Source organism: Bison bison, unplaced genomic scaffold (genome assembly GCF_000754665.1).
Source record: "Bison bison bison isolate TAMUID 2011002044 unplaced genomic scaffold, Bison_UMD1.0 scf7180017864274, whole genome shotgun sequence".
Classification (NCBI taxonomy): Eukaryota; Metazoa; Chordata; class Mammalia; order Artiodactyla; family Bovidae; genus Bison; species Bison bison.
This window is the reverse complement of record NW_011494846.1, coordinates 2,392,881-2,406,705: the sequence shown is the minus strand read 5'-3', so window position 1 is coordinate 2,406,705 and position 13,825 is coordinate 2,392,881. Positions and strand designations below refer to the sequence as shown.

The following is a 13,825-nucleotide window of genomic DNA, read 5'->3' as shown; positions in this document are numbered from 1 at the left end:
ATTAAAAAGCAGAGACATTACTTTGCCAACAAAGGTTCGTCTAGTCAAGGCTATGGTTTTTCCAGTGGTCATGTATGGATGTGAGAGTTGGACTGTGAAGAAAGCTGAGCGCTTAAGAATTGATGCTTTTGAATTGTGGTGCTGGAGAAGACTCTTGATAGTCCCTGGGACTGCAAGGAGATCCATCCAGTCCATTCTGAAGGAAACCAGTCCTGGGTGTTCATTGGAAGGACTGATGTTGAGGCTGAAACTCTGATACTTTGGCCACCTCATGAGAAGAGTTGACTCATTGGAAAAGACCCTGATGCTGGGAGGGATTGGGGGCAGGAGGAGAAGGGGACAACGGAGGATGAGATGGCTGATGGCATCACCGACTCAATGGACGTGAGTCTGAGTGAACTCCGGGAGTTGGTGATGGACAGGGAGGCCTGGCGTGCTGCAATTCATGGAGTCACAAAGAGTCAGACATGACTAAGCGACTAAACTGAACACAGTAGTTAAGAGTACAAAACCCTGGTGTGAAATGTGAGAACAGTGTAGTATTCTGTATATTGAAAAATAGTGTGTAAGGATAGAATGGAATATTGTCCTCCAGATTCTGTACACTTTCTTGGTTTAGCACTAAGTCATGTCCGACTCTTGTGACCCCATGGACTGTAGCCCGCCAGTCTCCTCTGTTCATGGAATTTCCCAGGCAAGAATACTGAAGTGGGTTGCCATTTCCTTCTCCAGGGGATCTTCCTGACCCAGGGATCAAACCTGGGTCTCCTGTATTGCAGACGCTCTCTTGCGTTGCAGGTGGATTCTTTACCGACTGACCCACCCACTTTCTTGTTGCTCAGCTGCACGATGTACTCTGCATGTAAGTTAAACAAGCAGGGTGACAATAGACAGCCTTGACGTACTCCTTTCCCAGTTTTGAACCAGTCCATTGTTCCACATTGGGTTCTAACAGTTGTTTCTTGACCTGAATACAGGTTTCTCGGGAGGCAGGTAAGGTGGTCTGGTATTCCCATCTCTTTAAGAATTTTCCAGTTTGTTGTGATCCACACAGTCAAGGGTTTAGCGTAGTCAGTGAAGTAGAGATAGATGTGTTTCTGGAATTCTCTTACTTTTACTGTGATCCAACGGATGTTGGTAATTTGATCTCTGGTTCCTCTGCCTTTTTACAAATCCAGCATGTACATCTGGAAGTTTTTGGTTCACGTACTGTTGAAGCCTAGATTGAAGGATTTTGAGCACTACTTTGCTAGCGTGTGAGATGAGTGCAACTGTACGGTAGTTTGAACATTCTTCGGCGTTGCGCTTCTTTGGGATTAGAATGAAGACTGACCTGTTCTAGCTCTCGGGCCACTGCTGAGTTTTGCAAATTTGCTGGGATCTTGAGTGCAGCACTTTTACAGAATCATCTTTTAGGATATGACATAGTTCAGCTGGAATTCCGTCACATGCACTAGCTTTGTTCGTAGTAATGCTTGCTAATGCCTACTTGACTTCACATTCCAGGATGACTGGCTCTAGGTGAGTGACCACACCACTGTGGTTATCCAGGTCACTAATGGGGCTGACTGTGACTCAGATCATGAGCTCCTATTGCAAAATTCAGACTTAAACTGAAGAAAGTATGGCCTAGTGGTTTTCCCTACAACACTTGTTCTGTGCATTTTACTGTGAAACTGGTAAGATGTTTGGAACATGTTTATTGAATTCTCCTGAACGTCCACTAGAGGGTGGTCTAATCCTATTCCTATTTTTAAAGTCTAAAATGTCAAGAGCTTTTCTGAATTCTCTGTTGCTTAGTTTATTTTGTATGACCTACTTAAAAAGACACCTTCATCTAGAACAGAAGATTCTGTTAATTCTCAGATAACACAGTTCTGTAAGATAATGACAGCCTTGTACTGAGCTTGCTTGCCTCTTTCTTTCAATCTGACCTGACCGGATACATTGCCGTTCTGCTTTCTCTGTACAGAATTTGAGAGTGCATCTAGCTAGGAGACCGTCACAGTTTTTACGGTTTCATGAAGCAGATTATCTTATGGTCCAGGTTATGTTCTGAGATTAGACCCTTCAAGGGACATATTAGCTCTCTTTCGACACGGTTTAGTATATACTGCACAGATCTCATTTGTTTCATGATGGATTTTTAATGCACTCTTCAAAGTTCCTTGTTACCACACCATCATTACCTTATCACGCGAAAAGTGACAAAAGCATTGAAGACTCTTGTGGTCCTTTAGTACCTGGCCTCCTGTGACCTATGGGTTTGTAAAGATTTCTTTGTTCCCTGAGGCTAATTATTTTTGCTAGAAAATACTCATTAAATGTGAAGTTATGAATTTTAATGTGCTGCTCCACTCTTCATATGTCAGTGGTCACACTGCACATAGTATGTATCTGAAAATGGCACAAAGGAAAATTCCAGACAGCACAGCTCTTCCTCTGGGGCGGTCTCCACATGAGGGCTTGTGACGCTCTTTCCTGCACAGCTGTCAGGCTCTCCCAGATGGCCCTTCCCAATAAAATTCCACCCATCCTCCCCACCGATCACTAACTGAGACATATACTGTTGTTATAGTGAGCAAAATGGTGAGGCTGGAACTTCTTGTGAAGGTACTTTTGTGCCTGTGGAGGCCTGCTAGTGTTTTATGCACGTGCATTCTAAGTCTGGTTACCAGATTTACTCAAATCTGTGACTGTTTCCTAGCAGAAGATGAGCAGGGTGTGACGGGGAGATTAAATCTCCGCCTGTTTAAATTCAATATAAAATATTCAGAGTACATACCATATATATGCTTATTATTTAAAGAGCATTTGGTAAAGTTTTTCATATAAAAAGGGAGGAAAATTCATGTTCATCAGTGAAGTTCTTACATATTTTATTACTGACCTCAAGCCTGATAAAAGTTAAAATGGAAAGGTTCCGTGGCTGCTGCTGCTTTAACTCACTGGGCCTAACTTGATACACTGATAACAGTGTTTTCAGAGTTCTCTGCCCATGTTTGATTTGCTCATTGACAAAATTTAGCATAACCTAGTATGTAAATTAGATGAATACGAATCATAGATTTGCTTTCTTGGTTATTATTCTTTGTTTTAGAGTGATAGAATCATTGTATCTCCAGAAATCCTTCTTAATTGAATTCAGCAGACCAGATGTTTTGTTGTTGTTCAGGCACTAATTTGGGTCCCACTCTTTGTGACCCCATGGACTGCAGCACGTCAGGCTTCCCTGTCCTTCACCATCTCCTGAGTTTGCTCAAACTCATGTCCACTGAGTCAATGATGCCATCCAACCATCTCATCCTCTGTTGCCCCCTTCTCCTGCTGCCCTCAATTTTCCCAGCATCAGAGTCTGCATCAGGTGACCAAAGTATGGAGCTTCAGCTTCAGCATCAGTCCTTCCAGTGAATATTCAGGACTGATTTCCTTTAAGATTGATTGGTTTGATCTCCTTTCGGTCCAAGGGACTCTCAAGAGTCTTCTCCAACATCACAGTTCAAAAGCATCAATTCTTCAGTGCTCAGCTTTCCTTATAGTCCAACTGTCACATCCATACATGATCACTGGAAAAACCATAGCTTTGGCTAGACGGACCTTTGTTGGTAAAGTAATGTCTCTGCTTTTTAATATACTGTCTAGGTTTGTTCTAGCTTTTCTTCTAAGGAGCAAGCATCTTTTAATTTTGTGGCTGCAGTCATCATCTGCAGTGACTTTGGAGCCCAAGAAAATGAAATCGGTTACTGCTTCTACTTTGTCCCCTTCTATTTCCCATGAAGTGATGGGACTGGATGTTGCAAAGATGTAGTCTTTACCCTTAAGGTATTTACAGAATGCTGAGAAAGATAAGAGTACAAAATAGTGGCATAATGTCAGAGTAGGAGTCCTGGGCAGGGTTCATGGGCCAATGAAAGCACAGATGAGGGAGAGAGAGCTCTGACCTGAACCTGCCAGGGAGATGTGGGGTTGGGGAGGGAGGAAGCAAAGACCCCTCAGGACAGGCAGGCACACACGGGACCCTCCTCGGAGTGATGAGCGGTCGTGAAGGAGGGTGGTGGTGAGGCTGGAAAAGTAGTCTCTGAGCAGGGAGTGGGAGGTCCCTGAATGCTCGGGTAGGGAGTTAAACTGTAAGTCCTCAGGAGCCTTTGAAACTTGTGAAGGGGAGAACTGGGAGTTGGGCAGGAGCCGTAACGTGACCCCGGACTCTCCCGAGCATGTTAAGCCTCAGGTTGCCGTCCAGCACAGGGACACACTGCTGGCCTGTACGTCAAAGCCCCTCTGTTACCCAGCCCCCTGCATGCTGAGGATAACATGCGTGATGCTAAAGGGACCAAGTCGCTTAGAGCTAAATGGATTCTGTATTAAATGTAATTATTTCTAGTTTTTATCACTAATCAAAGTGAAATAGCCTTTAAATAATCCTGTTAGCTATGATCGTCTTGTAAGACCCTGTCAAACTAGTTCTAACAGAGTGAGCTGAACACTCACTCCTTCTTCAGGGCCAGTAGCACGAGCATCCAGGCTGAGGCTCCCACTCGTTTTTCCATTTAATATAATAACAAAAAATAATCTGTACAGCAACTGATACATTAACACCATTTTTCCTGTTCTCCTTTCCATATATATATTCCTCAGGTATCATTGATGACATTTCTGAAAATCTTAGATGTAATTTTTCATTGATTAAAACTTAGATTTTTGCTGTTTCAGGTTAGGCTTTCCATAGTCACAGGTAATAGCTGTTGTATGCGGCCCCTGAAGACAGATTCAAAACTGTTATGAACTGCATTATCAGTCTTCCAGACTTACACTGATCTACAGTGATATATCAATTATGATAAAAATCATTACCTAAAATGTTCTTGAAGAGAAGTGCTAAACTACTTGCCACATTTTAACTTTTTAATAAAATTTAATTTTTCCTCCTAAATCCATGTCTTTTTAAGCCCTAGACCCTACCAAATACAAAAGCACAGATATTTAGTAGAGCTAAAATTTAGGGTATTAAAAATGTGGGGAGTTCCCTGGTAGTCCAGTGATTAAGACTCTGCCTTCCAACTCAGGGGGTGCGGGTTTGATCTTTGTTTGGGGAACTGAGTGAAGGGAACTTCACTTTACCCGAAGTTTAAGGGCTTCCTTTGTGGCTCAGCTGGTAAGGAATCCACCTGCAATGCAGGAGACCTGGGTTCGACCCTGGGTTGGGAAGATCCCCTGGAGAAGGGAAAGGCTCCCCACTCAGTATCCTGGCCTGGAGAATTCCATGGACTGTATAGTCCATGGGATCGCAAAGTCGGACACAACTGAGTGATTCTCACGGGGGAACTAAGGTCCCGTGTGCCATACCATGTGGCTAAAAAAATTTTTTTTTGTTTCTGGATTTAATATCTGTGGGTCAAACAAATTCATTTAAAACAGGCAAAATTTGCATCTTAGTAAACCTAATGGCACCCCACTCCAGTACTCTTGCCTGGAAAATCCCATGGATGGAGGAGCCTGGTGGGCTGCAGTCCATGCAGTTGCTAAGAGTTGGATATGACTGAGCAACTTCACTTTCACTTTTCACTTTCCTGCATTGGAGAAGGAAATGGCAACCCACTCCAGTGTTCTTGCCTGGAGAATCCCAGGGACGGGGGAGCCTGGTGGGCTGCCATCTATGGGGTCACAGAGAGTCGGACATGACTGAAGTGACTTAGCAGCAAACCTAAAACTACAAGTTGAAATTCCGGAAAAGAAAAAGTGAAAGTGTTGGTCGCTCGGTCACGTCTGACTCTCTGCGATCCCATGGACCGTAGCCCACCAGGCTCCTCTATCCATGGAATTTGAAACTTGCTCCTTGTGTTGGTGCTACAGAAACGAACTTAGAAAGTCACATGGCAATCTAGCAGCTAAGGGAAGGAATTAGACCCAGCGCCCTTGAATCTTAGCTGTTTGAGTGAAACTGAGGCTGCAAAGCAGCACAGCCAGCTTGCTCCCCCGCCCCGACCCCCGTGACACACATTCTCGCCGAGCCTCACACTCACCCGTCTATGGCAGATGCCTCTCCTCTGGTTTTCACAGGCCCTCACCCCTGTCAGGCTGTGTTGTATCTGAAACGCGCCTCCCTCCACTCTGAGCCCTCTGAGCACGCGATTTCTCTTTTTCATCCTTGTGTCCCAGCGTCTGGGACGTGTGGCGAGTGCCTGGTAGATGGCCATGATGCTGTCTGAGGTCTAAAACCTTTGACCCCTAAAACTTCTCTGTTGTCTAAGAAAACAACTGGTCCTCACCCCTACAGCCGTGAAATCTTGGTTTACTTAAGCACCTATCAACTGGAAATCATTGTGTGAAAGAGAGACTCAGTTTGGATCCCTGACTGCTCATCACTAGCTAGGTGACCTTGGGCAGGGCACTGAAGTAATCTCTGCAGGCTGTGACTTCACTGTTTTAAATGAAGGATTTGACAGAGGATCTCCATCTGCCGAGTTCGTGGCCTAGAGGCAGTGTGGAGTGGTTGAAAGACGAGCGGACAGTGAGCGATGCTTCCTGAGTGTTCAGTGCCTTGGAGGTTTATGTATATCATGTTCAAGGCAAAACAATGCTAAAGTAACTTGAAATCTCAAATATTAAATTATGTTTGGTATAATTTGTGTTAATTATATTTTGATATACTCTTATTATTTGGAAATTGATTATTCATGTGTGGTATATGTGATCATTAGGATATCAACATCAGATTAATCAAGACACTCTGTTTCCCTATACTGGTTAATGAAGTGTAAAGTATTTTGTGAAGTTGTGTTTTAAAAATGTTCGAGATATAAAAATGTATTCAAGATAATTTGAAATATATTTTAATGTTGGTACATTTTGCTTCAAGAAAGTTTAATAAAATTTTTAAATAAATGCAAAATAATCTCAACAGTTCAAACTTTTAACTTCTAGACACTTTTTCTTTTCTCCATGATCAAGGATTCTGCTTTTTGACGTTCATTTCTTCTTTTGACCTTGTATACTTTCAGCTCATTTAGAGGCTAGTTTTGAGGAGGTAGAAAACCACCTGCTGAATCTGGAGGATTTATGTGGACAGTGTGAATTAGAGAGACACAAACATATGCAGTCCCAGCAACTGGAAAATTACAAGAAAAATAAGAGGTGAGTTTGGGAAATTGGCCCCGATATTCATGTGCAATCTCAAAGTTTCCCACAGAACCTTACACGCTACTCTTTATAAGTTTGGGGTGATAAAAGACAGGGGTTTCAGGTAAAGCTCTTTAATAAGCTTTCCAAACATGTTTTGCTTGGTTTTGTTTTGTTGGTATCACTATCAGTTGCCGTTTTATGGAGATAAGTTCTGAAAAGCTGAGTATGGGATAAACGGTGGAGGGAACAGTGCAACAGACAGAACGTCCGAGAGAGGAGAACCCCTGACCTCGTGTCCTCCAAGCGGCAGATCCTGGGTGGCCTTTTCCCTTTGCTTCCTTTTCTTGTCTTTCCTTTAGAGCAGGAGGAAAAGGAACCTGAGTGCTGACTGGAAAGGCGCTCAGCTTTGTCACATACTGTGCATGAGACCTTCAGGAAGTTATTGAGTCTCTTAGCCTCAATGTGTGTAGCTTACAGTGACCACAACAGTGTCCCCGCCCCCTGGAGTCGTGGTGAGGAGTCCGTGAGGCGGCCGTTACCAGACGCAGTGCGTGCCCTGCCACAGTGGGCATCGTGGTCACTGTTTTCACTGGGTGAGCCAGAGATGGGTAATGAGATTTGGAACACTGGTGAACCAGAGCTGGAGATGGGTAATAAGATTTGGAACACTGAAATTTTATTTGTCGTTCTTTTCTTCACTCTCACCCAGTGACTTAGATATATTAGATATATTAGTACATTATAGTTTATATGTTACAAAATGAAAAGTAAGTGTTTGGAGAACAGCCTCATCTGTAATTTAAGTAAAAGCCAGAGTGGACACTGGGCAAGTCTTAACATGTGTCACGTAACGGAAATATCATTTTAGATCTGGTGTGGTGTCGTAGAAAGAGAGCACTGTTGATAGAGTCAGAAGACGCCAGTCCCGGCTCCATCGGCTACTGATTCTGTGCTCTGGGGCAAGCCATTCGCTTTCCTCTATCCTGTTGTAAAACTTTTCTTGACTATCATTTGAAAGACTTCTTAAAAGATTACATCATTCGTTAGGCCTCTTTCTGGTGCCTCCCAGAACCCTGGCAGTCAGACTTGTCTCCCCTGGGCAGAGAATTGGAGAGGTTATCTGAGAGCCTGACCAGCCTGCGAGAAAGGAGCTGCAGGGACGGACACTGGGAGCCTCTGATGAAACGCTGGGTCTGCACCCTAGTGCCCCTGACGATGGGCCCCACACCTCTGTATGCTTCTCATCAGCCTGGCGGTGCCTCACTCTTAAGTATGAATGCTCAGCTAACGAGTATACCCAATTGAAGAAAGGTTCCAAAACGAACAGGGCCAAAATAAATTAAAAATAGTAATTATTTTTAAAGACCCACAGAGGAATGAGATACTGTTATGGGAGCAGAAGAAAACTTAAGAACAAAAACTAATTAATAACCTCAGGTGTATCTTACAGGAGACCATTTTGCATTTATGAGGCACAAACAGGATGCTCTAGAGAAGGGATAATTAGAGAACAAGAAAGCTCTTGGGCATCAAATACGTGATTGCAGAAGTAGAAGGCTTTAAGTGAAGCATTAAAAGACGATGTTACGACTTCCCTGGTGGTACAATGGATAAGAATCCACCTGTCAGTGCAGGGGACACGGGTTCAATCCCTAGTACAGGAAGATTCCACGTGCCATGGAGCAACTAAGCCCGTGCCACAACCACTGAGCCGGCACTCTAGAACTGGGGAGTCACACTACTGAAGCCCGAGCACCTAGAGCCTGTGCTCCACAGCGAGAGAAGCCACCCCGGTGAGAAGCCCACACCCTGAAACGAAGTGTGGTCCCCTTCTCGCTACAACTAGAGAAAACCTGCACCCAGCCGCGAAGACCCAGTGCAGTCAAAAATAAATAATTTAAAAAATAAAGTTGTTTTAAAAGAACAAAAGATAACGTTAAACTTTTACATGCAAGCACAAAAAGACTGAGAAAAGCTGAGAATGCTTAGAAAATTGGAGAGTTAATTTTTAAGTCCTATATACTAGGAGCTTGAGAAAGAAAGGGAAGAGAAAAAGAGGAGACAAATTCACTAAAGAAGTAATAATACAAGAAAATTGTTCAGAACTGAAGGATATGACTGAGTTGGAAAGGGTCCACCAAGGACGTAATGAGTGGGGAGAGAGCCATCTTCAGTACGTACTTTTGTACACTGCACTAGAGTCAGGGTGAAAAATCATGAAAGCCTTCATAAAGGTCCTAAGGAACTGCAGCTTTTCCGCAGCAACCCCGTAAGTAGAAAATGATTTTTACTGTATATTTACTTACCCCGGTTCGATTCCTGGATCAGGAAGATCTGCTGGAGAAGGGATAGGCTACCCACTCCAGTATCCTTGGGCTTCCCTTGTGGCTCAGCTGGTAAAGAATCCGCTTGCAAGGGGAGAGACCTGGGTTTGATTCCTGGGTTGAGAAGATCCTCTGGATCTCCAGTATTACCCACTCCAGTATTCTGGCCTGGAGAATTCCATGGACTGTATAGTCCATGGGGTCACAAAGAGTTGGATACGACTGAGCAACTTTTCCTTTCATTTTATTTACTTAGCCAAAGTTTCAGTCAGTGTGAAGAAATAGTAACTTCCAGACATACAAGGGGCTCCAGTTTAGCTCATGTGCAGACTTTATCAGGAAGTGGCCGGAGGATACGCTTTACAAATGAGGGAATAAACCAGTAAGAAGGAAGACGGAGTGTGGAAGAGAGACGAGCTGCTCTTAGCGGATGTGCCCAGTTCGAGAGAAACAGAATTCCTCGGATGATGGTGAAGAAAAGCTTCAGCGGGTCTGGAGAGCAGCCCAGACGGAAGCAGGAAGATCCCCCAGAGGATTCCAGGAGCAGTGTTTTCCAGGGGAGACTGTCTAGTGTGTGTGAGCACGTTGAGCTGGGTTTATAAGCTCTGATTGGAGAGTTTGATTATGTATTAGTGATAGGAATGTTTTCTAAAAAACTAAGCAAATAAGCTGACTCTTAACACTAAGAAAATGCAGTTTTACAAGAAAAGAAATGATACAATACATGGCTCAGTTATAGATTTTATACATATATATATATTCTGATAATAATTAAATGTGGCATATGGAGTCAAGCCAGAATTGTAGGTTATTGGGAAGATGCAGTGGAGGCATGTTTGTGTGGAGGGATGGGAGGGGTTGAAGGAAGCTAATCCTCAGCTTTCACAGCAGGAAATCAGTAAGCAATATTTAAAATGGGAAAAAATAAATAAATATCAGTGTTGACATGTTCTTTAGAAAAAATGAGGTAAATACTGGAAGAACTGACTGTAGCTGCTTTCAAAAAAGCAGGACAGGGACTTCCCTTATAGTCCAGTGGTTGAGAGTCTGCCCTTCCAGTGCAGGGGGCGTCAGTTTGATCCCTGGTCTGGAACTAATGGAGAAGGCAATGGCATCCCACTCCAGGACTCTTGCCTGGAAAATCCCATGGAGAGAGGAGCAAGTTAGGCTGCAGTCCATGGGGTCGCTAAGAGTTGGACACGACTAAGCGACTTCACTTTCACTTTTCACTTTCATGCATTGGAGAAGGAAATGGCAACCCACTCCAGTGTTCTTGCCTGGAGAATCCCAGGGATGGGGGAGCCTGGTGGGCTGCCATCTATGGGGTCACACAGAGTCGGACACGACTGAAGTGAGTTGGCGGCAGCAGCAGCAGCTAGGAACTAAGACCTTGCATGCTGCCTGATGTGGTTTAAAAAAAAAAAGACAGAAAGATGGGGAGCACTGAGTGAGGCACTGATCTGCTTCATCATGAACTCTTGTGGGTACTATTTGACCTAAGGAATATACGTGTACTGTTTTGATAAACATAATTTTTTTGTTAGCTGCAGCACTTCCTGATGTATTTTGTAGGAACAGAGGACTGAAAAGATAGCCTCTGATAAAACAGTCCACGATCAAATAAGTTCCAGAAACACTTGAGCCTGAATTTGCCTCATTTAACTTTGTAGTACACGTACACATGGTGATGTATTACACATAGTACATGCCAGTGTGTTAAGGGTTCTGAGAATTCTCATGATAGAGAAATACGTTTGACTCACCACTTCACAGCTTACTTGCTTACAGAACCAGTTTGTGTGTAATATATATTAAAATTCCGTGAGTTGGTATCCTATAGTATACCATTGAAAAATTTTTCCAAAACTCCAAATTAAACATCTGTGGTCCACAAGGGAAGAGTCTCTTAGAAATAAACCTCCTTCCTCTTTAACAAGCAGCCCTACAAACTAAACTAGTGATTTTTCTTTTCTGGCTCTGGAAGAGATAACATGTAATATAAGGGTTGGCTATATGATGTGACTTCCCTGGTGGCTCAGATGGTAAAGCGTCTGCCTACAATGCGGGAGACCTGGGTTCGATCCCTGGGTCGGGAAGATCCTCTGGAGAAGGAAATGGCAACCCACTCCAGTACTCTTGTCTGGAAAAATCCTGTGGACGGAGGAGCGTGGTAGGCTATAGTTCATGGGGTTGCAAACAGTCGGACACAACTGAGAGACTTCACACATCACATATGATGTGAGGGCATTACAGTGTTCACCCACTACATAGCTTTCCAGAAAATCTGGGTCGGACAACTCGATGAGGGTGGAGAGAGCAGGGGACTGAAAGGTAATGTCTCCTTCACCTCCGGCGCTGGGCGTGTCCATAGAGCACTGTCTCATCCCGCTCCCATCAGGGACTGGGACTGGGCGGGCAGCAGCTGTGGGAGTTGGGACAGAGGCTGAATTATTAGTACATGAACTCATGTAACTGCCTTGGGGCCAGGTTAAGGCCAGGTCCGTTTCTGACTGCTGCATTGGAACAAACGGAATCCATCCCAGGAGTTGGTGCATCTGTAGTTGAGAGTGGATATATGACATTTCATCATGTATTTGATAAGCATTCTCGGCATAGAGGATGAATTCCTGCCTCCTGTGAAAGGACCAATGTGACCCATCCCAACAGTTATGTGGCTTACGTGGCAGATTCCAGTGTGGGCAGAGGGAAAGAGCTTTAGAACACTCCTGGGGTGCATCCACCCTTGAAAAACATTTGAATCGGTGGTTTACCCTAAGTGGACTTCCCTGGTGGCTCAGTGGTAAAGAATCTGCCCACAGTGCAGGAGACACAGCGCAAATGTGGGTTCAGTCCTGGGTTGGGAAGATCCCCTGGAGAAGGAAATGGCTGCCACTCCAGTGTTCTTGCCTGGAGAATCCCATGGACAGAGGAGCCTGGGGGGCTACAGTTCATAGGGTCGCAAAGAGTCGGACAGGACTGAGCACGCGCCTGCATTGCCCTAAGTGTTTCTGCATGGAAGGAGGACATCCTATTTTAGCTGGTTGTCTAATGAACGTGACATATAAGCGACTGTGTAGTTGTGGGGGAAATACCCATAAATAGCTTTTGTAATAACTCTTTTGCATATGAAGTGATATTAGTGTGACTGATTGCCTTTATGGGCAGGAATAGACATCAGAGAGTGGATAAACCATGGCTGTAGGCAGAGACAAGTACTGGTACCAGTAGTTGGGTCGTCAGATGGTTCAGAAGATGAGTTAGCCATTATAAGTGTAACTGCTGGATGCCTTGTGTAGGTTTTCATAACCAATAGGAAATATATTTTTCATCAACTAAGAAGCATTAATATTGATTATATGAGCCAAAATAAAGAACATAAGACCATTTCCATGGGTTTGTCTAAGCTAGCAGTGAGAGAAATGGACTTGAGATGTGGAAGTCAGCTTGCATTTGACTTCCCAGGTGGCTCAGATGGTAAAGAATCTGCCTGTAATGCAGGAGACCTGGGTTCGATCTCCTGGAGAAGAGAATGGCTACCCACTCCAGTATTCTTGCCTGGAGAATTCTGCGGACAGAGGAGCCTAGTGAGCTACAGTCCATGGAGTCGGAAAGAGTTGGACACGACTGAGCGAGTAACATTTGCATTTGTAGTCACGGATGTGGGGAGAAATAGATGGTAAACGTGTACATGATTTTTAAAAAGGATACTTTCAGACAATTGTATTGAAGAAAATAAAGCAGGGTAATGTGACAGTGATGGGGAGGGAGGGCCCTTCCTGGAGGACACGTGAGGACTGAGGCCTGAGTAAGGAGGCTAAGCGCACGGGGATGGAGAGGACACCCTCCCCTGCAGAGGGGCTGCAGGTGAGTGAAGAAGGAGAGTGAGAAGAGGAGAGTGAAGAAGAGGCGCTAAATGGAAAGGTACAATTCAGAGCTCCCTAAGTTTGTGATCTTTTCAGTACCACCATAATATTCCTTAGAATGATTGTTGAGATTCTTTCATAATAATGACATTAAAATCATATACAAGCTAGTGATCTAATTAAAATATTTTTTACTTCCAGAGTTCTAGATCCTTTGTTTTCCCCTTCAGTTTGGAGCATACCATCAGAATTTCTCTGAAAATAGCTGCATCTTAAAGAACAGTGTGATTTTAGTAAGTTAGCTTAATTATAAATGACTCATAATTTTAACACAGCCTTCCATTGGACTTGAAATCTGCTTCGGGGCATACTGAACTCTAGAAGCATTTTTCACTAATTCATTTAGGCTTTGAAACTTAATTGTTATCCCTTATAAACTGTCTCTTGTGAGTGGGGGGCACAGCTTCGGTTGATATGATTTAGCGCCCAGGCATATTCTGAAAGAGTCATTGTTCCTTT

The 13,825-nt window shown here is 43.9% G+C and overlaps 1 protein-coding gene across 1 annotated transcript in view; it reads left to right on the top strand.

The window, feature by feature from the left end:
• Nucleotides 1-13,825, top strand: part of DTNBP1 (dystrobrevin binding protein 1) — a 113,314-nt gene that overhangs the window by 44,267 nt on the left and 55,222 nt on the right. Inside the window, exon 6 of the mRNA XM_010848795.1 lies at nucleotides 6,999-7,131. Within this exon, the coding sequence (XP_010847097.1) occupies nucleotides 6,999-7,131 (133 nt within the window). The remainder of the gene's footprint in view (nucleotides 1-6,998; nucleotides 7,132-13,825) is intronic.